General features: G+C 45.3%; 1 protein-coding gene across 5 annotated transcripts in view; it reads right to left on the bottom strand.

Annotated features, from left to right (window-relative positions):
* Positions 1-24,928, bottom strand: part of OPLAH (5-oxoprolinase, ATP-hydrolysing) — a 443,349-nt gene that overhangs the window by 240,937 nt on the left and 177,484 nt on the right. For all 5 annotated transcript variants that reach the window (XM_085604553.1, XM_085604550.1, XM_085604552.1 and 2 more), the window contains exons 2-3: positions 20,411-20,594; positions 18,938-19,129 (exon numbers count right to left, since the gene is read on the bottom strand). In XM_085604553.1, coding sequence (XP_085460679.1) covers positions 18,938-19,129; positions 20,411-20,578 — 360 coding nt within the window. In that variant the 5' untranslated portion in view covers positions 20,579-20,594. The remainder of the gene's footprint in view (positions 1-18,937; positions 19,130-20,410; positions 20,595-24,928) is intronic.

Genomic DNA, 24,928 nt, shown 5'->3' with positions numbered 1-24,928 from the left:
GAAGACTCCTCAATGCCTGACTTTTCGAGCAGTAGCGGCATTCCTCACCCCCCAGCGCCTTGAGACCCTCACGGGTAAGTAGTGCGCTTTATAAATGCTATGATTATAAATGCTATGATTGATTAATTGAAGTTTGTTGGCAAGGTGGGGGTGAGATGGGGGAAACGGGGAAATTATATAAGGTAGGAGGTCTTTGTTGCTCCTATTTCTGCGTGTATTGAAGGTTTGCTCACATTTCTCCCCTGATATATTGGTGTGACCTGCCAAAATTTATCAGAGGAAAATTATCAGGGAGCAGTTGTTACGGCAAAACTCAAAATTTTGATCCCTGCGCAAACTCCTGAAAGCATGGGGGTCAAAACTGCCCCCAAACTTTGAATCAGCACCTTTGCAATCAAGTAACTTGCTCACCACCTTTTGGAAAGTACGCTGATACCAAAAGGCATTAAGGAACACCACTTTCCCCTACTGGCCCCAGTTGTGGGATCACTTCCTAGAATGCCCCTGAAATTGCCACAACCTAGGAGGTCATTGCAGGCCACAAGTACACCCACCGAGGCTTCCTACAGCTAACACTTCTGCATCAGCTGGACTATTTTCCCGTCACAGGCCCGAAGGACTGTAGAGGGATCCTATCTGAAGGGTGGGGTCAGCGCAGTGTAACACAAGGTACCTAGATTGACTAACATTTTGCACTGAGTTAGCGCCACAAAAGTGACCATAACCAGCACAAAATGTTTTTTTCTTAATTTACTTTCCAGTGCAAAACTTGTTTTGGGCTGGAAAGTACCCTAGAAGAAGCGCAAAGCATTGCTTTGTGCTACTTAGCTCTAAGGGAGAATGACATGGGTGGTACATGGGCATTCCATTGCTACCACCCATGCCTTTTGACGCAAAACCATATCTACAAACAATAGTTGACAGGGTTTAGCGCCAAGAGTTAACGCCATTTAAAAGAAGGCATTAAGAGGAGAAATGTTTTAATTTCTCTTTTCTATTCTGACTTTGCATGTGTGCTGCACTGTGCAGAGCCCATGCAAAGTAGGAAAAGCTTTAAAGTGTGTCTACGTATAGTACTTCGTAGATATGGCGCTCTCCGTTCTCCCTCCCTGTCACACAATGCAGCGCAGCATTTTTGGCTGCTGCGCTGTGTTCCATGACGTTTTTGTAAATCTGGTCCACAGTGGTTTTTGACAAACACATATCTTGCAGGGAGGGAAGGGAGTCTGCATGGAGACTCTTCTTGCGAAATTACGTAGTCTGGATTAAGGATACATCCCCAGTAGTGACGCCATGAGGTCAGATAAGACACAATGCTAAGGAGTTTGTCATTAAGTGTTGCTGGTTTCCACATTTTCTCTTGTATGATATAGTACTATGTTGGGCTGCCACATGCATACCTCTTTCTACAAACTAGGACATATTATTGCAGCACATTTTCAGGACGTTTAGTGCTTTCACAGACCTCAGAGATCATTATTCAGACCTTACAGCTACCTGTTTTAAAAAAAATATCAGATACTTCCACAGGTTTGTGATACCACCAAAAAACATAGAGTCCTCTGGTAAAGAATTCCATAGTCACCCACAAATCAGACTTTCTTCCTCCCAAAATGTAAGTGCTAACAGCTTAAGAGTTGTAATAACTTATACCTTTGTTACCAATGACCTGTCCGAGCTGAATCTGATTGGCTGGCAGCACTTTGGATTTGACAAATAATCACCAGAAAAACAGATGATACATTTAAAGTCTGATGGAATAAAACAGTACAGACTGAAACCTGAAGACTATCAAAATTAATGAACTATTTGTGGGGGTCCATCTCTTACAGACTTGGGGCCTGATTTCGTGTTTGGCAGACAGGGTTCTCCGTCGCAAATGCGATGGAGCACGCTATCCACCAAATTCTCAATCCGCCTGCTTCATTTAAAGTTGGGCAGATAAGTTTTCCATCACACGAGCCTCATTGGCTCAGTCGACTGAAAACTTCTTCTGACAGCTTGACAGAGCAGGGGCCGTCAGTAAAGTACCCTACACCGCTAACCCTATTTAAGTTGGACTGTGTAATTGCATGATTTTTTCCTGGTCATTATGAGGCACATAAAACAAAATCAATGAATCCCCAGATAGCAATTATGAATCCAAGGCGGGAGGGTGGAGCATCCATCCACCCTAGTCTTCGTCACTCTGACTCCTAGGCAAGCTGTTATGATGCATGGTCCTCCACTCAGAGCTGTAGTAAAGTTCTTCATTGAAGATACAGTCCTCCATGTGTGATGCTTCCACTTCCAGCCAGCTATAACTGCCTCTGCTTGGAACTTAAAAGAATGCCCCATGACAAAAGAACCAATGCTTAACTAACATTCCACACTAGGTGGTAAATACGTGTGCGAAATGAAAGGTACAGAGCTTGTGATAACAAGGAGCAAGGTTACGACATATCTCCCTTCTTTCACACCACAAGCTAAAGGATAATGTAAAAGTAGGTTACAAAGTTTGCACAACAATATTTCTTTTTTGAAACCTAAAGACAAAAAGATAAAAATAAGGTGAAAGTTTCTAACACTTACAAGCAATCACATTGTAGTTGCTTTTGAAATGAAAAGGTGAGAATACCTTAAACATACTGAGAGATAAACAATGTCATAAAACCATGACCACAATCCATTTACATATTCTGTTAAATAAGTCAGGGGTCTCCAGAGTCTTGAGGGTCTCTAAAAACTTTGAATTTCCTATTACATCACCAGCATCCAAATTGCCACGTCTGGGCCCAATCACTGTCACTTGATCTCACACCACCCACCAGCTGGTGATGTTGCACCAACATGTACCCACTGCACTCATCCTCATCATCAACACCTTCCTCTTCCCTTTGTTTAACAACCTCACTTTCACAAGGACAATACTTTGCCACTCTACGGAGGCTCCACTTCTCGCCATCGACTAAGACTACATGCTACCTCTTTAACTTGAAAGGTGCCTTCGAAACTTACTCATATCCCTCTTAATGTGACCAGAACGCACTTTGACCCATTCACCGGGAATAATCATCACTCGTTGTCAGGCCTTTTCCTTCCATCAAATTCCTTTACCCAGGTGTTCTCCCTCTTATATCATAAAAGAGAATATGTTTGGTGGCTGCATTCTCTGTGGTGCGATACGCCCACAGCAAATCAGAGACTACCTCCTCAATATCTAGCTTACTTGCTAAAGCTAATTCCAAAGCACCTTTAATCATGCGATTTACCCTCTCAACCATACCGTTAGCCTGGGGGTTATACAAAGGCAGTGCGCAAATGCCTTATTCCACATACATATTAACCACATTGAACCCCACAGGTGCTGGTTCCGTGGGCATGGGAGTTTTTCGGGGACAACACTTTTTGTGGATTAGACGCAATTGCTCGGATACTGCTACCTATGATGAACAAGCAGACAGGCTGACCAAGTAATTGAAGGCACACAGATACCCATCTAGGGCAGTTAACAAAGCAAAACAACTAGCCTGTCGTAATAACAGAGGCCATACTGGAAACCTACCCATGAGAGGTAGAGAAAAGAATAACTTGTGTCACAACATTCACACCAGAATCCAATGCAGTGAAGTGGATAATCTCCAAGAATTGGACAATACTTAAAAGAGCAGGTGTCGACTGGAACTTGCCAATATTTTCTTTGAAAAAGAAGAATGAGCCTGAGGAACAGGCTGATACACACATCCATTCCTAATTAGATGATCATACAGAAGACCCCAAGAACACTCTGGGACTTGCCCCCTGTTGTTGGGCATGTCCTTTTACGAAACAACAAAAAAGAAGTGAACATCGGGACTGACCGTTCCTGGACATCATACTAACTGCAACACTGAAAATGTGGTTTATATGATCACCTGCCAGTGTGATAAGAAGTACATTGACATGACAACTCGTAAGATTTGATTAAGAATGAATGAACATCAGAGCACCATTTGATGTAGAAAGACATCTACTTGCCTAACGAAACATTACCTTAATAAACATCATATGGAGACTGAACTGCAGTGTGTCATACTGGAAGTGTTAGGACATAAACCAGGGACTACCATAAGCAGGATATTACTTGAGAGGGAACAGCGGTGGGTGTACCCGTTGAAGATACATTTAGATGGCCTGAACGCTGATATTCCATGGCTACAAATATAAGTCCCCTTTACACTGAGCGAGTACCACGAGTGCAGATTACCCCACCTAATAATGAATATCGGAATGGGTCAGCTTGATTACATGATCCTTGTAGAAAGATGCCCTGAATTCTGGCCAAGTTCTACTCGTGGTCCAGTTCCCCCTAAAGTACTTATAATGTTCAATATAATACGTGGCAAAATATTCTACCCCCTATATCTATACCAATGAGCAATGTGGAAGTGCAGATGCCAGTGGGTTATTAATGATAATAATATTAATATGCTTGCTCCTGATGGAGAAGGTAAAATAAAATTTTGTATACCTCCTCTAATTTGCGTGAAATTAATTACGTAATCATTCTAACTTTAATCCCAATAACCTGTTTGCAGTGAAAACTCATTTATCAAATTTGCACCTTGATAAACACGAGATACATGAGGGACTAAAATGCTAATTGCATGGCAGAACAATTAATTAGTTAACTATAGTACTCAAACTAACCTTAGATTGTGGTGAAATAGTAAAATTGCATGATGTATGTTGCTTTGTGATCATTTGTGCATAAAGGGTTATTAAGTGATAAGTATTATTGCTTTAAATGTTGCTACAGCTAGGTAAATACTAATTTATAATGAAATTAGTGTGGGTTTAAACATTATAATCTTCATTTCTATATCTTAATTACTATTATGTTTGTTTTTGCTTAAGTTGGCATTCGGGCCTACTAGGCCGCAGTACCCAAGATGGAGTCCTATAAAAGCATATGCCACCATGTGAGCGCGATACTTTCTGCGCATGTCCGGAAGGCTCTGGAGATCACCAGATGACCCAAGCTTTGACACCATGTTCCCTGTCAAGGTTAGTGACTTGTTCGTCTGCCAACAGATGAGTTGGTGGGAACAGCGGAAAGGACAATAAAGAACCCGTGTAATGCAACTTTTACCTTGGAAGCGTTACATTCGCTGCTTTTGCCTGGAAGCAAGAAAATGAAACTTAATAAATGTGTGCCTTCCTATGCCAAGTCATCATGAAGAACCAGTCTTGCCCTGGGAAACTTTTATTAACCGACAGATAACCCCAAACTGCCCAATCAGAACATTTTCTTCTGTCACCAAATGTTTCATGTTAGTATGAAGTAAGAGGGAGAAAGGGTATATAATGCCCTCATCCACTATTGGGGTCGTCAATAGCTTCTGATCGTTCATGGTGTTAGTTTGTGTGAGCTGTTTGCAATTTATTGGTTTGCCTTGGGTTTATTTTGCATACGGGAAGAAACTTGCCGTGCATTCTATATTTCATCTGACAGTTTGATCCTTTGCCGTGGGTCAGGCAGCCTGTTCTGGGAATTTGTACCTGGGAATGCGGATAACTCTCTGTTTGATCAGAATTCGTCATTTTCGGCAAACTGGTAATTAATTGACTGTATTTTCCTGAATTCATGCTTATTACTAAATGTTTGCTTTCTCTTGAAATAAAACTAGATTTATATTATAAGCTGTAGAGAATGAATGCAACATGAAGGAATTTATTAGTTGATAAACAAAAATTGAACTAATAGGAAATGAGTTTGTGGTTCTTTTAATGAATTACAAGAATTAAATAAATGACTCCTAGGCTTTAATTGTGTTTTAGCAGGTTCTAATTCACCATCAACCAGTCCAACTAATTGGTCCATCGACCACGTGGTGGAGTGCCTTGATGTTAAGGTCAGGATTCTGAAGACGTTTATGAAAAATGTATAATATGTATATAATGTAAAACAAATCAATCCTGATAGATAATAAAGTATCCCCCATGTCCGACGCTTTTCACCTGTGTACAGATTTGTGTGAAACTTATTGAATGCATAAACGTGTGTTGGTGTTATGAAAGAATGAGTTGTTGTGATTAAGAATCTTAGACATAGTAAAGGAGTAACATTTTGTTTATATTGCGCTCCATCACTCCATTGCACCCCTACTGATATACACATTGGCATGACTGATTTAGCTTTTAGAAGAGTTTTGGGAGTAAGAAAAATAGAGCATGGGGATGTGGAGAAACTGGATACCCTTCAAGCTATGGCAATCGCTTCTTTTTTTATATATATGGATTCTCAGACATGATTAAAAAACCAAGCTGCACGCTGCAGGGTGCTCCGGTTGTTGGGCACACAGTGATGGTGGTAACAATTTGCACACACTTTTTGACCGGCCACGGAAATATTGTACCACTGACTAATGGCCCTCGGAGTATCGTTGTGAGCTTGTACGGCTGCCCTGGACTACATTTTGCAGGTGGGCTCGGACAGACATACCCAACTGGACGCCGTGTTTCCCCTTTCGAACGTTGACCCGCCGCAATTGTGATAACGTCGGGAGGAGGCTTGAAAATACACCGTAGGAGATGCAGCGAGTGCGGATACTGACCCTTTCTCTTCCAACTACGTGACTACCCCTCCCACTAACTATGGATTTCTTAACCATGTATGCATGTGTGATTTTTAGGCATGTATGCATATTTGTTTTATTACCCGCACTATTGTAGACTATAAGACTCCCTCTCCGCTCCTCCATGATGCGAACAATCCCCAAAATTAGGGTAAGGATATTTTAAACTGTATGAGTGTTGCATGTGCCTGACTGAGCTAAAACTGCGAGTGTTTTTTGTATGTAACGAGTGGAATATGATTCAGATGTTGGGCCTGCACATGCTCAGTATTTATAATAATGTGTGCGATACTCACACGCTTTTATATGATGCAACTACAGTGGCAAATTGAAGTAATTTTGCATGCAAACTTTATTCACATAAAGACTCATGTCACCTATGTCACTGTATAAGTGTATGACCATGTTATATGTATTGTTGGTAACTGACACATTTGTTTTCATTCTATATGCTTATATGTTCACTCCTAGGAGTAACTTCCTAGAAGAGAAGGACTCAGATTGAACAGAGTAGCAATCTGGTATCATATGCGTAGAATTTGAACACATGGATAATATATGTAGGGAAGTATAGTAGGGTCAAATAGGGTACAACCTGGTAATGAAGAAAGCCTCGGACTCCGTTGGGGCCAACGAAGGGCTAAAACAAGTCGACCTGACCATTAGAGAACACTAGCACCATAATAGGGCTTTGACTGTCCCCCTTTTAGGTCGAGCCTAGGGGCAGCGCGCATGCGCTACTCTGCGATGCCTGTTGTAATGTTTACTGTGGTTTAAAGCCCTTCCTTTTTCTTAAGTGGTTCACATTCCTGCCTTTCAGAAATGCATGCTTCTGTTTGGTTAGCATGCCTAATTCCTCCCACCTTTTGTTGTTTTTTTATCCTCCCTGCGACTGCCCCAGCTACTGGTAGTTTTCCACGTTCTTTAACTAATGTGGATTTGTGCGCACTACTTTTTTCTCTCGGTGATGGTTTGTTAAAGAAGGCTGCCTTTGCACATTTGCAGTGAGCCTTTGGTATACATGTAATGCGCACAAGTGTTCTTTTGTTCGTTTTGGTAATGGCTAAGACTTGCTGACGCTGTGTTTACATTTTGCAGTCTGCTTCTGTTTGCAAATATAATGCGCACAAGTATGCTTTTTTGGTTTAAAGGTGGTCGCCTTTACATTTTACAGTGCGTCTTTGTTTGTTAATATAATGTGCACCAGTGTGTTTTCTGTTTTAGTACTAGCATGTAATGGTCTTTTGTAGCAATATAAATAATAAAATCGAGCTCTTACCAAGTGTTTTGCGGAGCGGTTTTAACATTTTCCTTCGAAGATGTTTTAATTATACAGACCTCTCCCCAGACAACTTCACATGTTTTATTATTTTTAGGTGCACTCCCGTTTGTATCCCAGCTAGCTATACAGCGTGGCCCCCACATTAATCACTCCCCCACCCCCTCCCTAGTAGTTAAACATATACACAATACGCGTTGTTAAAGGGTTAAAGCAGGGCTGCAAGGTTACCTTTCTCCAAGCCAAGCTTAAGTGTTGTTTTTCAAAGGTTAAAATTAAAAAATGCGCTTAAACTTAGTCCACTCGGTATCTTTATTCTATGTTTTCTATGTTGACTTATGCCTCTTTGGACGCAGCGTCTTTTTTGTGTTGACAAATAGCCTTCCGAGCTTTCCCCACAGTTTGTTCTGAAATCATCTCATCAAACCAAACTTTTTGTAAATGCTAATGGCCCATTAGTGATGGAGTAGGAGTTTGCATTCAAACATTCTATGTCAGCCAGCCTCGTAGTTATGTTAAACGCACTTTACTATGGAGGGTTCAAACTTTGTTGGCTTTGGAATGGTGCGACTAAATGGAGACAGACCTGTGGAGACTAGACGCACAGTTGCAATGCTGTCTCTGGCTTCCAGTCGGCTTGGTTATCCAAAGCAATGATATAAATGTTAGCAAATTACTCCCCTTTTACAAACAAACCTGGCCAGTTACAATCACTCCGGTTCTTTTTAACTCCGAGGAACTTTTACTTATAATGCGCACAACTGCGTGCTTTGATGCCTCCCGGTCTCATTGCTAATATTTTCAACCGGGGCATCTTTAGTTATGCCTCTTTGGATGCTGCGTTTCCCTTGTGTTTATGAACACAAACCGCCCCTAACATTTCCTCACAGTTTATTCTATCGTGCTTGGTGTGCATTTTAAATGTATTTATGATTGTAGGGCTGAGTAGTTTTTCTCTTCCCTATAAATGGTTTCTCAGCTTAATGACTACAATTTTATTGGGAATTTCACATCCAGCTATTAAAGGTACAGTATTTACTCTCTATTCAGCACGTCACTGTAATAAAGTTAACAATCTTTACTCTCAGGTCACTTGTACTCTTGGTGTCTGCTTTGAGGAGAAGTGCAATTAAAAGGCTCACACCAACCCAGGCTCTTTGTTTATTTGAAAGTAAGGTAAGAGTGTATTGTGAGCAGCTTTTCTGTTACAGCTAGCGTAAAGGCACCATGGCATTTTCAGATGTTTTTACATTAATAAACAGTTGTGGTTATTTGCAAACATTTCCTTATTACTAATTTTGTTTATTATATAACTAAAGTTTTGATGTTATCAAGGGTTTCGCATTTTTTCTTCCAACTGCACACTTGTTATATTTTTTTTATTAGGCTTACGTTTTATTTCTAGGTGCCTTTTTCCATCACACCTTCATAAACATTAATCTACAAAGGAGCGCTACAGTGTCTAAACTTACCACCAGAGGCGCTGCTATTCAGTTATTATCAGCTCACAGTTTTGTTTTCTCACTGCAGTTCGGTGTGTGGTCACTTGGGAACTATTACCCTGCGGTGTCTTATAATAAATACAAATATTCTATGGTAGTAAATATGTAACTAAAGAATAAACACAGTTAGTGTTATTTCTACTACTGCATTGTTACCTGTCCCCAACTCAGTTAACATGTTTAAAGCGTGGATCACCCACGAACCAATCGTATTGCAAGCTTCCTTCCCTCACCTTCTCCTACAGATCGTCAGAGGCACACACCACGTACAGGTCGAAAGCAAGGTGACCTCTCCCCAGCCCATCTAACATATCTAAAGCTTTAATATGCAGCAATCTACAAAGGAGTTCAAGCTTCCTCTATGGCCCTCTCCTATAAAAAGTTAGAAGCAGAGACAATACACATTGTTTAGGGTTAGAGCTCCTCTGCAAGCTGACCTTTCCCCAGTCCATTGTACGTGGGTTTTTTTTAAGTAACCATTTGTAAATGCACCCTAAATTGCTCCCTTTTTCTAAGTAATCAACCTATCCACTTCGGAGCGTTCTGGCCTCCGAAAGTATTTTAATTATACTGTCCACCCCTGCTTTGTGCACCCAGAGCTGCACAGTTTGGAGAGGTTTTGCATTCATGGGTATTAATGTAGGCATTGCTTTCATGTTCCAGAGCATCGCTAACATTTTCATCAAGGATGTTTTACTTATAGTGGCCTCTCCCCAGCCCACCTCAAGTTTTATTTCTTTTAGGGATCGCTTGGGTGTTACATTCAAGGTAGCTAAACAGCGCCCTAACCCATTGTGCACTTTCAGACTTTACAATTTAAGACTTTGCAGTTTGGAGCGTGCAAGGTTGCAAGCTTTCCAGTGTTCATACTTAGCACCAGAACACCACTTTACTGTGTGGATGTAAATATTTCACACATAAATACCCACAGGTTTTGTTAATTCCACGCCAGACTACTACTGAGGGGTGAGCTCTCCCTATCAATTCCACTGCAGATTACTACTGAAGGGTGACCTCTCCCCAACTCAGCTAACATATTTAAACTCTGGATCCCCAACAATCGTATTGTACTGCAAGCTTCCTTCCCTCACCTTTGCCTATAGATTGTTACAAGTGCACACAATGAGTGTATTTGATGATGTGCAGGTCTAAGGCAAAGTGACCTCTCCCCAGCCCATCGAACATTTTCCAAAGCATTAATATACAGCAATCTGCAAAGTAGTGTAAGCTTCCTCCCCTGGCCCTCTCCGTCACTAGTTAAAAGCGCACACAACCCCTCACCTTCTCCTACACCAGCACAGCACAGCACCACCTCAGCACCAACGCGCCACCTCAGCACAACCCCACCTCAGCACACTTCAGCACCACCTCAGCACACTTCAGCACCAACGCAGCACCACTTCAGCATTACCTCACCACAACAACTCCGCATCACTCTAGTACACAAGCACAGAGCAGTGAAATGTAACAGTGGTGGGTGAAAGTGAAGCACGCGCAATCGTTTTCTCCGTTGGGCCATGTTTTCGGGAAATCACAGCGCCGATGCCTGCGGCACTAGCATCCATTGTGATGGTTGGCCTTTTCTTAGTGTCAAAGGGAACAATAACTCCTGCACTGCAGACCTCTGGTTTAAGGTTTTCAAAAAGGTTTGTTGCTCTCTGCCCCACAAGTTGTTGGTTCCTTTCCTCATCAACACTTTAAACATTCGGTCTTGGTAGCAAAAGTCTGGCCAAACTTTGAAAGTATTCGATCAATCCCAGGAATGACCGCCATTGGTCCTTGTCCTGAGGCATGGGTGTTCATTTCATTGCTGCAAGCCCATCTTTCTTAGGTCTAACCCCATGCAAAGATGAGGTGCGTCCTAAGTATTCAATCTCCGTTTCCAGGAATGCACACTTCTCTTTGCGCAATGTCAGACCGGAGTCCGAGAGTCTGCCTAGCGCCCCCTTCAAAGCCCGGTCAGGGCGCGCCACACCGTCCCCATACACCAATATGTCATCTTGGAAAAAGATGACATTTTTCAAACTCTTAACGCCATATTTACCATTCTCTGAGAGACGCTCGCGGCTGAGGACAGCCTGCACGGCATGCTCGTGTACTGATCAGTGTCTTCCAGTGTTATGAAGGCTGTCAAGGGTTTCAATGACTCATGAAGCTGAATCTGATGGTATGCATGCTTTAGGTTACATTTAGAAACATATTTCCTCCCTTGCAGCAATAAAAGGAGCTCATTGATATTCGGCAGAGAAATTGTCTGTAACTATATTTAGACTCTAAAGGTCCAAACAATAATGCAGTTTACCATTTGCCTCCTCCGTGCTGACTACCGGAGAGATGCAAGCAGACGTTTCTACAGGTTCGGTAATGCCTTTGCTCAACATCTTATCTAACATTTTCCTTACTTCCTCCCTCACTATGATCGGGACCCTCCTGACCTTATGCTACACCAGTATGGCATCTTGTTTAAGCTTTATTTCATGCACATACCCCTTCAACTGCCCCATTTCTTCTCTGAACACTTCTTTTGCGCTCTCTAGTATGTCACTCACTGTCGAGTCCTCCACTAGCATTACCTGGACAGGTGCATGCAGGTTTATCCTAATATGAAGATCAAGTTGGCGATACCACCCTAAAATAGGGGGTCCCGACTCAGCTGTATAAACCTTGCCGTTGACGTTCCTATTCTTAAACTCCACGTCCGTATACCTATACCCTATGATGTCTATCTGCTCACCCTGATACCCTTCAGTAACAACCGCACACAAGGCCATTCTGGAAGGAACATACTTTTAGGAATGATAGTACATACAATGAGCCAGAATCCACCATCAGTTCCACCTTTCTCTCCCTGATGGTAAATTCGGCCTTGGGTCCAGTCTTCCTTTGCTCCTCAACCTTCCTTACCCGTAGACACAATACTCTGTCAGGTCTGGTATTACTTTCTTCAGTAGGTGTTCCTTCCATGAACAATGCATCTTGCCTTTATTGCTCTCCTTACACATCCTGGCCACATATATTGCAAATCCTGTGAACATTTCTGTTTCCAGGGGCACTCTTTCCCCCGTGGCACTCCACTTGGAAGTTGTCACCGCTTCCTAATCCACTCTGTACACCGCCGCCTCCTCACTGCCCCCTTGTTATCTCTTTGCTCCATCTCCTTCATACCATACTGGATTGTTCCACAATCTTAGCAATATCTATAGCTTCTTTTAGAGATGGGTCCTTGGCAGCCCATAGTCGTTTCTGAATTATTCTGCTCCTGCATTGTACAATAAGGTGGTCCCTAATCTTCTTTTCTGTCATTCCAAATTTGCACTTGACTGAGAGCCCTATTCTCCGAGTATAAAATGTATATCTTCTCATCACAACATTGGCTCCCTTTGCAAATCTGAACTCCAATCTTTTCCTGGCCTCACAGTACACATCCTCTATGGGTTGTCCGTCATTATTCAGCGCCAGGTATTTAAAAACATGCTACCCTTCCTTCCCTAGAGTACTTAACAGGATGGCTTTTTTACGACTTGCCCTGAAATCTTGTCCATATAGAGCTTCCAAATAATTATAAAAGATGTCAACCCATTCCTTCTACTCTTTAGACGGGACTCCAGGTTGCGCTATGAAAGGTGGTTGAGTTGTGGTTGAGGTAAGTTCCTTTATTTATTAAAACCTTGCCTAGAATTACTAGCTTGGAATAAGCCAGAAGATCAAGACTTGATAACTATTGCCTTGGTACACTGTGTTTAGGTCTAGCTAGCTGCTCGGTTTGCAAGGCATGCAGTATATACTATAGCGTGGAAGCTCCGTGGAAGCCCCGCCCACTCTCCGCCCATCTTTTGTATTGGCTTAGGTCCTAAATGCAGCCTTCCCATTGGTTTTAGGCTTGTTAGTCCCTCCTCCTGACGGCCATGTCATCATTTGTGTCCTTCCATGGCTACTGGCCCCTTTACTGTCAACACTATTTGGTTCCCGTGCCTCCCCCCCATCCCCTCCGGCAGTCCTCGATTTTTCCGAAAAACCCCCCCGCACTCCCGTTCGTGCCTTTTTGCCCACCCACACTCCCTTTTAAAATGCAATAGGACTCGCGTAAATGAGATTTCTATTGCATTGCTATTGCTTATTTTTAAAGTAGTGCCTTACATAGTACGCGTGCACGTCAAAAGTGCAACGTGCTTTGTTTATATTCAGTGCGCTGTGCACGCGCTTTCACTTTCGATACTGCCGGGATACTTGCAATCTCTTGTTTATTCATTAGTTAATAAATAGTCCCCTTTCTATGTCCATGACGCTGTTTTCCATCGCTTGCTTCCAGATACAATATGCAAGGTTGAAGACGAATTTCTCGGCCGCCAATTCTGGTCACTCAGTATCTGACTGTCTTTCAGCCTATATTGACCCCTCCCCCCTGTGTACCAACCAACCTATGCTTACTCTGTAACACAGTTGCTAAAGTCGTAAAGACGCTAACAACGTCTTTAAATATAGGCTGAATTTCTTGAGGGTAAATTAAAAGAAAACACACTAATTGGTCACATTTATAGCATATTTCAAAAGATTTAATATGTTGGGTTTAACACGGACAGTAGGCGTGTCCCTGCCGCGCTATTTGTGATCTCAATAAAAACAAATAAATAAATAAACAAATAACAAGCATTTAAGTTAAGGAAAAAAGTGTGCTGGCAGTTGCATCGAGACAGGCCTGCGCAGGGCTGTTTTAAGTACCCTTGTAAAACAACAAACAGACTCTTGCTTACTGACCACCTTCCCTCGCCAAGCTGCAACCTGTCCCAAAGCTATGCAGAGGAAAGTCTCTCTCTCGCACACACTGTTTTCTCCCATGCACTCTTTTTGTCTTTCCTCTCTCTCACACAAACTCTATCTCTCTCCTTCCGGTACAGAGCCACTGCCAGTTTCTTTCTCGCTTGAGGTGCAAGTTGTGTTTTAGCGTCAAAAGCCTGTCTTTTCTCTCTAGGATGTATGATTCCTCTTTGAGCTACAGGTTATCTTTTAGGAGCAAAGCTCATGTTCTCTCTCAGAGGTGCAAGCCACAGGCTCCCTCTTTTGCCTCTCTGAAATGCTGGTGTCTCTGGGCTGCAGGATACAGGTCTTCCTTACGGAACTGCAGGGCACTTGTTTTCTCTCTCTAAAGTGCGACCTGTCTCTTAGGGCACACTCTGCATCTATATTGTGTGTGACACGTTCCTCAAAATATTTGCGGGCACAGGACCCATGCTTCCTGTGTGATGTGCAAGTGCCACATCGTTCCTTCAAATGCAGGCCACAGGCTCCTTCTCTGAGTTGTAATCTTCTTCACTGAAGTTCTGGGTGTAGAATCCCTCTCTAATGTGCAGGGCGCATGCTATGTCTCTAAGGTGCAGAATCCTTCTCCCGATGGACAGGCTGCACCTCCGGTGCAGGATTCAGACTCACTCTCTGATGTTCAGACTGACTCTTGTCCAGGTACATGCTCGCTAACAAAGGGGCAATTGGTATCTGTGGTGCAGGGCACATTAACTCTCTCTGAGATGCAAGCTTCACAGTGCTGGTTACGGGTGCTACAGGTCGTATTAAACGCCTAAAAGCTAAGAATCATGTGAGGCAGCTGAAGACTACCTCAATAACAACATTTACATACGTTAGGTAGGCTCTGCACAATGAGACCCCTTCCCCAGCACAGGTACAACTTGCTTAGTCGCTGTGGTGCGAGTGTCACAGCTCAACATTATATAATGATGGACTTTCTTTGCCATGTCCGGGTTAATGTGTTTAAAGTCCCCAAGCCCTTGCTGTGTGAGTCTGCGAGGAAAGCAGTCCCCTCATCAGAACATGCACACCCGCTTCAGCTTCCATCACCAGTAAAACAAGCATATGCAAAGTTAGCACTCAGCTATTTGAGATCTGTTGGCTTTGTCAATATTTGTTTTTAGAGCTGTTTTACAGCAGCGCATCTGCTGTGCAACATGGATGAAAGTTAAAAAAAAAGTGTTATAGTGTACTCAACACTGGTCGTATCATATCGCTTTTTTTCACTTTTCGCCATGCTGCACCGGTCTGCACAATTCTATGTACATGATATGTACAAGATAGCAAAAAACGGACAGAGCCAGAAAGCTCTACTATTTGGCTTCCTCAGTCTTTTCAACGATCCGTTGGCTCTGCCAATGCGTGTTCCTTTTCACCTCCCATCCCAACTCTAGATTCAGATCCTGACAATTCACGTTTTTCATATCTATAAATATGTGCCCCTGAACACTTTCAGAGAGAAGTTAACCATTACTTCAAGACCCCAGTAGTAGCAGCGGAATGCCATATCGCTTACGTTGTTCACTTTTTAGGTCTCGCCTCGCGTTGCAAAGTGCAAAGTGCTCTGTGCATTAGAATCAGAATTGTGCTGGGGCATTCAACTACATTTTCAAACCAAGTACCACAGTTAGGGACGCAAACATGAAGTGCACAGTATTTATTGTAAAACGCCTTAAAAATCTGTGTTGAGGCTTTAAAACCATAGGAAGGTAGTGTGGGCCCCTCGCTGTCAGTAAATCAAAAAGTTCAGGCAACTCCAGCAAATAAAAAACATTTTTAGGTCTAGCATTTGAGATATGTTGTATATACTTTAATATATACTTTAGCAGAGGTCAGTAAAATACCAGAATCACTTTAGCAATCTCTAGTTTCCAGTCCATATTAATTGTCTTCCACAAGCACCCGTAGACAATAATATGTTTTTCAAATCTTGTATTTTCAGTGATATGACCACCGAAGGACCTGCTTTTATATTAAAAACAGAGATTTGGACATTTCCCGCTGGAAGGCAATGTTTCTCTCCATGTGTTCCCATACCTGGCGTGTCACGCAGTTTGGTGCTTACTTTCCCTCCATGTTAAAGAACAGTAGATGTTTCAGCACCCAGGCTCATGTGCTGCATGGCAAAATACATACAAGGTCCCAAAGGCGAGACCGATGCATTGCAAATGCTTGTTTTAAGGTTGGCGTAGCTCGAGGCTTGACCGTCCCTAAGGTATTTCCTCAAGCCTTCACTGTATAGAAGAGTGTCGGCAAACCATATTGAAGAGCGTCAACGGGAGTATGCTCTTCGAACGGTTCATGGTATTTGGGGGAACAATATCACCTAAAGCGGTGAGTTCACTGACGCGCTGAACTCTTCTCGGCTCTGAACTCTTGTTGGTTCCTTTCTTGAGTTTGCCAAGCTGTGCTATTTCACGCGTGTGACTTGCTGTTTGCGTTCACCACGACCTAGACCGGCCACGCGGGAGTGGCACGTGCTTAGAGGAGCTGCCACTGCCCTTGCCTTTAGCGTGTGACCCACTGCTCGCGCTCACCATGGCCTTAAGAGGTCGATCACGTTAGGATCATGGGCCGGTGTTGAGAGAGGCTTTCACTGTTTAATCATATATTTTACACACACTTCAATAAATCAACGTGTGCCATGCACACAGCGGCTGTCACTGCATATATATGAGTTGAACACAGAGCGGCTGCTTCTGTCCTTCGCTGGTTGCTTAAGATAGCACGCAAACTCAGAGTGACTGTGTCTGCCCTCGGCTATCAATGCCCTTCGGTGGCCACCTGCCCTGACACTTAGCTTGATGTTCAGTGTCCGCAAATCAAAGCGCCACTTATCTATATCTTGATGAGCACACACGACGTTGGTAACACACATCGGTCCACACCTACACATGGAGCGGTACATGCCACTTGGCTGGCTCCTCGTTATCAATATTATGTCGTAACCACAGGGTCTTCTCACACAAATCTGTAGTAATTTTTTTTATTGAAGATACAGTTCTCCATGCGTGGTGCTCCCACTTATAGCCAGAGGAGACTGCCACTGCCTGGAACTTCCAAGAAGCCCCAGGACAACAGGACCAATGCCTAACCAGCATTCCACAATAAGATGTAAATATATGTTTGAAAGGAAAGATACACAGCTTGTGATACAAGGAGCAAGATCACAACACAAGCCTCAAGGAGCAATCCGTGGGAGCACGTGAGACATACTGAGCATTATACCGCGCGAGCCTTGGGTACACCTCAGATGGGCCTCACTTCACAACAGTGCAACTGCACAAGTTGCAAAGAATGGACAGGTACTCACCTACCATTGATTCCCTAAGGCGCGGTGATATGGGTAGAATCACCCTGGCACTCCAGGAGTGGAGTAGATGCTCTCTGGGGCAATCAAAATGTACATTAATTGCATTGCACGTTCCCTTCAGGAATTGGCTGAGTACACTTGACAGTCCGTCCAAGGAGGGGAAATGCATAGGAGATTGCTTAGATCTGTGTTGCTTTTCTAGGGACACTTGTAAGAAGGAAGGAAATACTGTTGAGGTTTCCAGGTCAGGCCTAAATACCTCTCAATCTGCTGCTACTCTGGAAGACCCAACTCCCTTTCAGCCTTTGGTGGGGGCTTACTACGGTGCACACCTTTAGTTGAGAGGCCACTGGCCAGTCTGCTTCCTCATCCAGCATATGTGTTCAGCTCATGATACCTACTGATAATTTGTTCAACAATGTTTATGTCATGTAAATCAGTTTTTCTACGTCCTAGGAACAGTTGAAGGGCCTCTTGGCACTGGCTGGAGGATAAATAATAAAATGTAAGGCCAGAATCTTCAGACATTTGCAAAAAGAATCACATTATTTGTTTGACTTCAGAAAATTTGATGAGGGTCCCCTAAAATGTCACCCACTCTGTCCATCTCCCAGATTTACAAAGATCTGAGGCCAAACGGGGACCCATACTCTGCAAATGCTCTAGGGGCCTATGTTACACCCCCTGATTGCAAACACTGAGATTTTCACCTCAGCGCTTGGGTGTTGGGCCTCATGAAAGGTGACCAATTGTGCATCTCACACTCTGTCCTTGTGTCTCAAGCCTGTTCTGGAGAATGCAAAGGTACAGAGAAGGGCCCTGGTGGGGAGGCAGAAGTGGAAGTCACCCTAGCTCTCTCTGGCCTTCATGCCCATATGCCCATAGCTTATAGACCCCTTAGCTGGGGAGAACTGGCAGCAGTGCTCCAACATTAGGATGTATGACATGAGATGAGATTGAAATAAGATTGAGATGGGAGTGATGAGATGAGATTGAGATTTAGATTGAGTAGAGACTGAGATGGGATGGGATGGAGGTAAAATAGATGAGATGAAATTGAGGTTGAGAGGTGACTTAGATGAGACGATCATTGACATGATATTGAGACTTAGATGAGATTTAGCTGAGATGAAAGTGAGATTTGATGAGATGAGATTGAGATTACATGAGATGTGATTGCTATGAGATGAGACTGAGAAGCAATGACACGAGATGAGCTAGAAATTCAAATGAGACTACAGAGGTTTAGAAGGCTACCTAATACAAAGTTCAAAGGGCTACCTAATAACACTCAAGAAAGCCCACTGTGTTTTACTGTTGTTACTCCATAACCCCAGCATTTTAGAGCAGCAGCAAGTAGCATGATCCGCTGACACTTCCAAAAACCTCTAGCGGGCTGATATGCGATATTGCAGAGGGGTCAAACATCATGCCAGTGTCCACTTACGAGGTCAAAGATCTTCGGCCGTGACTGGTTGCCGATGTGCAGCAGGTCTTTAAATCCTTTGGTAATGACCAGGGCGATCCGCTCCCCCTTCCGTTCCAGCAGGGCATTGGTGGCCACTGTCGTACCCATTCGGATCCAGTCAATTCTTGATGTGTCAATGGCATGGTCCCTTGGGAAGGGTATTCCACACTCCTAGGGAGAATCAACTCAATTAACAAACATCAACTGTACTTTAATAACTTTCCTTCTACATCTAGGTCAACTGTCACAGACTGAAAGGATTTTGCAGATGCATAAAAAGCAACAGAACCTGCCCATAGCTGCCTTACAACATAAACATGAATGCACAGTTCCTGAGTTTGACATTAATCAAGGAGCTGTAGCACCCAGTAATGGGTTCCTCTGTAAGGCACCCGGAAGGTTCAATGTGTAGTATAAGGGTACAGATTCTTTCACCTCTGGGTCTGCGCGGGACATAGCTTTCATTAGTGCAAATGGTGCAGTTGGACTGGGGTCCAGTGCGTTTGTGTGTGCACATGTGGCAATTCTATCTACGCATATGTATGGTGAGCATCATTAACATATGGTAGCCTTGGTTCACACTGGCAGTCATCCTTTGCATCTAATAGCTACCCATGGCATGAGGTACGCAATCCTGGAATATGATCCTGACCCTGGAATACAATACTCCTCCCCTGTCTTATAGCCAAACCTGGTGTTTTTGCTATTCCTAAATGTTGGTGGCCATCACTGGCATGTGGTGTTCATGACATACATGTGGCTACCCCTGGCACTTTGTGGGTCTCTCTTCAATTTAGTAGGCATCCGTGGTATTTAGTGGTTCCTTAACAGGTGCTGATTGAGAGAGGAGTTGGCTTAACGGCTAGGGCGGTCGACCTCGAATCTGGCGAACTGGGTTGGAGTCTCAGCAATGATGCTGAACATCCTGTGATTCTGGGCAAATCACTTTATCTCTCTGTGCCTAACAAACATGAATGTGTCCTCATGTAATGCAACTGGTGCTATGTAAAGCGCTCGGATACCTGATTCGGGTCAAGTTTGTGCTACATAAAACTCTGTAAAAAAAAAAAAAAGATTGAAAGTGGGCATCAACTTCTGAGCCCTTTATTGATTACATTGGTGGCCATGGCATCTGGTTTATGCCACTAAAGGCCCCGGTAGACTATGACCCGGGGTAGGGAAGTAGGGTATAACGAACAGTCAACCAACTAGTGATGTGTACTGTATCCTGAGTAAGTTAGCGGGTGGGGTAACCATAGTTTTCTGTGTGTTGGACGTGCAGATCTACCCACATACATGCACCAATCCTACAACTTATTGTCTTAACACCAGCACACATATGCAAACCACAGCATAAGTACACACATAGCTACAGGGCCATGAAATGCCCACTCAAAACTACATTTACTGAAATTGAAATTCAAAATAAGTACACCCTTTGCAGACACACACCTCCTCCAGGATGCGCCGGATTCCCTCTGTGGGGGCATCTCTGTAGTTGGCAGGATCCTCCGACAACAGCTTCATTACTCGCACTTTACCCCCAGGACACCTCGAAAACACGTCTGTGAAGGTGCCGCCCCGGTCAATGGCGAACTGGAACTTTCCTGGGTCGGCCATCTTCAGAACCTAGAACCTGCAGGAGAGTAAGCAGAGATGCTGAGCAAAGGCAAAGGGCGCATGTCGCGTGGAGTGTGAGAGCATGCCAACGACATGCTGCAGCTCAGAAGGGTGTCAATCAATACACAGCATAGGTTGCATCTGCCAGGTCTGTAAGAGCTATCAGGGACAGGATGACTGCGCATTTATTCAAGCATATGATCAGTGAGGTCTGAGTATGATTGTGTGGTCCATTACTTTCTAATGGGGTGAACCAGTAAACCTCAGGATTCTGGGTAACAGTTAGTATAAACAACAAAAATCCTGTCAGAAATCAATTCCATACAAGACCAAAATGAATTAACGGTCAAATGAAGAACTGATCAACAACAACACAAGAAAACACAACCAGGGAAAATGATTTCCTTGCAAAATGCATGTATTTTTACAGCGCAGGTAAGGAAGATATCTATGTACAATAGATTTAAGGCTGCTCCAAAAAGTGGGGACAATGTGACACTTTACAAATAAAATTCAATAAAACATGAGACACAGTGCTAAAACAGCCTGCAAGCTGTCTGTCCAAAACAAAAAGAATACAATCGTGTGGTGGCATTTGTGGCACTCCACAGCGCTTTGAAGCCCAGCTCCTGTGTGCTGTGTTCCATCTCATCACTTTAGCTTAGTAGGAATGTCGATGATTAAGAAAAGATATCCGCCAGCTCCTGGTAGCCCAACACCTGACCCTAACCTGCTGGCCGCTTAAAATCGTTCCATTGCCATGGGATGCTACCACAGCGCGCATTGTTGGCACATCGCGATGCAAGAGGTCCCTGCCTGGTCCTCCTCACTGGTCCTCATCAGAGCAGAGAATTGACCACCAGGGTTCCTGGCCTGAGGCAGTGCTTACAATTGTCAGGTAACCAGTGCCTGCACTTCTTTGATTTTCAAAGATGGTGCCTGCACTGCTCAGCAAGGGCACAATGGGAGAGCCCTGCCGCCTCTTAGTAGGAGGCAGGTACACTGAGATGATGAGGACATGCTCTTCAGTTCCAAACTCTGGTCTGGTGCCCTGCGAGGCTCTGTAAGCAGTGAGCTGATAAGCCGCCTTCCATGTCTCACAGGAGTGAATAAACAAATCTACCACAGGTGTGTCCACCTCGCCAAGGGGCAAGACGAGAACAAGGCACCCTTAGTGAAAGCAAGGCTGCCCAGGGGCAGAAGGGCGAAGCCACAAAGCTTATTTTCATAGAGATATTTACTGATAATAGTGGAGATCCTTATCTTCTGATGTATGTGACTCCAGATTGATCAGTACCAGCGTCCCTGCTTGACCAAACTGTGTGATCCTAGGCAAATATTTTATTTCAAAAACCATCCTTTTTCTTTATTGTAACATATGAAAGCACGTTTAAATATTTGAGGATGCGCTGTACTTATGTTTGATGTAATGCAATATAATGCTGCTGCGACTATAATAAGAATCTAGAACATTCCAATACATCTACTCCTCGCCCACGCTGTTGCTCGCCTACCAGACCTGGCTGGCATGAGTAATTATTGCCACATGCGCTGCCCTGATGGCCCGCTGTAGAAGTCCATATTAAAGCCCATCTGCCAGCTCACCAGGTTGACGCACCCCCTGTGGCTTGAATAGTACCGTCCTACGAGCCCCTGAGGCTTGAATGGTACCGCCCTCCGAGAAGGTTAGCGGAGTCTGCTCAGTTTATGTAGTGCAGTCTTCTCCCTGTGCACACGCGCTTCGTGCACAGGATATAAACAGCGTTAGGTATATGAAAGCTTGCAGAAAATAGAACGATAAAAGGAGGTAGGTACACGAGCAGGAAACAGGACATTGCAGTGATTACAATCCTGCAGTGGAACAGTCTTGTCTGCATCCAGCGTGACGTATAGGAAAGTCATCACAACATATGTGTATTAGGTAAATGCCGCTGACCGCGGCCCCCTCCCCACCCCCTCCCACAGGGGGGGGGGGGGGGCGGGGACGCCGACCGGAGCCCCCCTCCTCGGGCTGGCCGGAAGTGACGCGCAATGCAATCAATCAATCAATTAAGAAATTTGTATTGCGCACTACTCACCCGGAAGGGTCTCAAGGCGCATGAGGGAGGGGGTCTGCTACTGCTCGAACAGCCAGGTCTTGAGCTGTCTCCTGAAGGCGAGGTGGTCCGGGGTCAGTCGCAGGTGGATGGGCAGGGAGTTCCATGTCTGAGCCGCCAGGTAGGAGAAGGATCTTCCTCCGGCGGTGGTTCTCTGGATGCGAGGGACGACGGCGAGGGCGAGGTTTGCGGATCGTAGCTGGCGGGTGGGCGTGTAGAAGGTCAGGCGGTCGTTGAGGTATCTTGGACCAAGGTCGTGGAGGGATTTGTGTGCGTGGGTGAGGAGTCTGAACGTGATCCTCTTGTTGACGGGGAGCCAGTGCAGGTCCCTCAGATGGCTCGAGATGTGGCTGCGTCGGGGGACGTCCAGGATGAGTCGGGCGGAGGCGTTCTGGATACGTTGAAGTCTTTTCTGAAGCTTGGCTGTTGTACCGGCGTAGAGGGTGTTTCCGTAGTCTAGTCTGCTGGTGACGAGGGCCTGGGTGACCGTCTTCCTGGTCTCGGTCGGGATCCAGCGGAAGATCTTACGGAGCATGCGAAGGTTGTGGAAGCAGGCTTAGGATACGGCGTTGACTTGTCTGGTCATAGATAGGGAGGAGTCCAGGATGACGCCCAAGTTGCGTGCGTGGTCCGTAGGCTTGGGTGCGGTGCCTAGGGCCGGGGGCCACCAGGAGTCGTCCCATGCAGAGGGCGATGGTCCCAGGATGAGGACTTCTGTCTTGTCCGTGTTCAATTTCAGGCGGCTGATGTCCATCCATTTGGCGACGTCTTTCATCCCTTCGTGTAGGCTGGTTTTGGCGGTGTCGGGGTCTCTGGTGAGGGAGAGAATCAGCTGGGTGTCATCGGCGTAGGAGATGATGTTGAGGTTGTGTTGGCGTGCGATGGCAGTGAGGGGTTTCATGTAGATGTTGAAGAGAGTGGGGCTGAGCGATGATCCTTGCGGGACGCCGCAGATGACTCCGGTGGCCTCAGAGAGGAAAGGAGGGAGGCGTACTCTCTGTGTTCTGCCGGAGAGGTATGAGGTGATCCATTCCAGGGCCGTCCCTTGGATGCCGGTGTCGTTGAGGCGTTGGACTAGGGTGCGGTGGCAGACAGTGTCAAATGCTGCGGAGAGGTCTAGGAGGATGAGTGCCGCTGTTTCACCGTTGTCCAGCAGGGCTCGGATGTCGTCGGTGGCTGCGATGAGGGCGGTCTCGGTGCTGTGGTTGGCTCTGAATCCGGACTGTGATGGGTCGAGGGATCCGTTCGACTCGAGGAAGGCGGCCAGTTGCTTGTTGACTACCTTCTCGATGACTTTGGCGGGGAAGGGAAGGAGCGAGATGGGGCGGAAGTTCTTGAGGTCGGTCGGGTCCGCTGTTGGTTTCTTCAGCAGAGCGCTGAGCTCGGCGTGCTTCCAGCTTTCCGGGAAGGTGGCTGTGTCGAAGGAGGTGTTGATGATGTCTCGGAGGTGGGGTGCGATGGTAGAGGCGGCCTTGTTGAAGACATGGTGGGGGCACGGGTCTGTCGGCGATCCGGAGTTGATGGTGTTCATCATGCCTGTTGTGTCTTCGGGGGTCACCTTGGTCCATGTCTGGAGGATGGCGGCGGGGTGCGTAGGTTCGACCGATGGGTGCGGGGGTGAAACGCCGAAGCTGTTGTGGATGTTGGCGATCTTGCAGTGGAAGTTCGAGGCGAGGGAGTCGCAGAGCTCCTGTGAGGGAGTGATGTCGTTGTTGCCGGTGCTGGGGTTAGAGAACTCCTTGACGATGTTGAAGAGCTCCTTGCTGTCATGGGCGTTCTTGTCCAGTCGTTCCTTCAGAGATTTCTTCTTGGTGGTGCGGATGAGCTGGTGGTGTCTGCGGGTAGCGAGTTTGAGGGCAGTCATGTTGTCGGCGGTCTTGTCGAGGAGCCAGGCCTTCTCGAGGGTGCGGCAGGCCTTCTTGGAGTTCTTGAGTTCGTCGGTGAACCAGGGGGCCTTCTTGCTTCTGTGCCTGGTGAGTGGGTGCTTTAGTGGGGCGAGGTCGTCGGCACAGGAGGTCAGCCACTGAGTGAGGTTGAGGGCTGCTGTGTTAGGGTCCGTTGTCCTGACAGGTGGGTTCTGGCTGAGGGAGGTGGCGAGCTGGGCGACGGTGATCTTGCTCCAGTTCCTGTGGGGAACCCGCTTCGGGTGGTGGTGGACCGTGTTCTTTTTGAAGCTGTGGTCAGCTGTGGTCAGTCCAGTGAAGTCCGGTGGAGTGGCTGAAGGTGACGTGCTTGCTGGATGAGAAGACGGGGT

The sequence above is a fragment of the Triturus cristatus genome, chromosome 5_1, assembly GCF_964204655.1.
Source record: "Triturus cristatus chromosome 5_1, aTriCri1.1, whole genome shotgun sequence".
Lineage (NCBI taxonomy): Eukaryota > Metazoa > Chordata > Amphibia > Caudata > Salamandridae > Triturus > Triturus cristatus.
The sequence above is the reverse complement of the archived record's forward strand: the minus strand, read 5'-3'. Positions and strand labels throughout refer to the sequence as shown.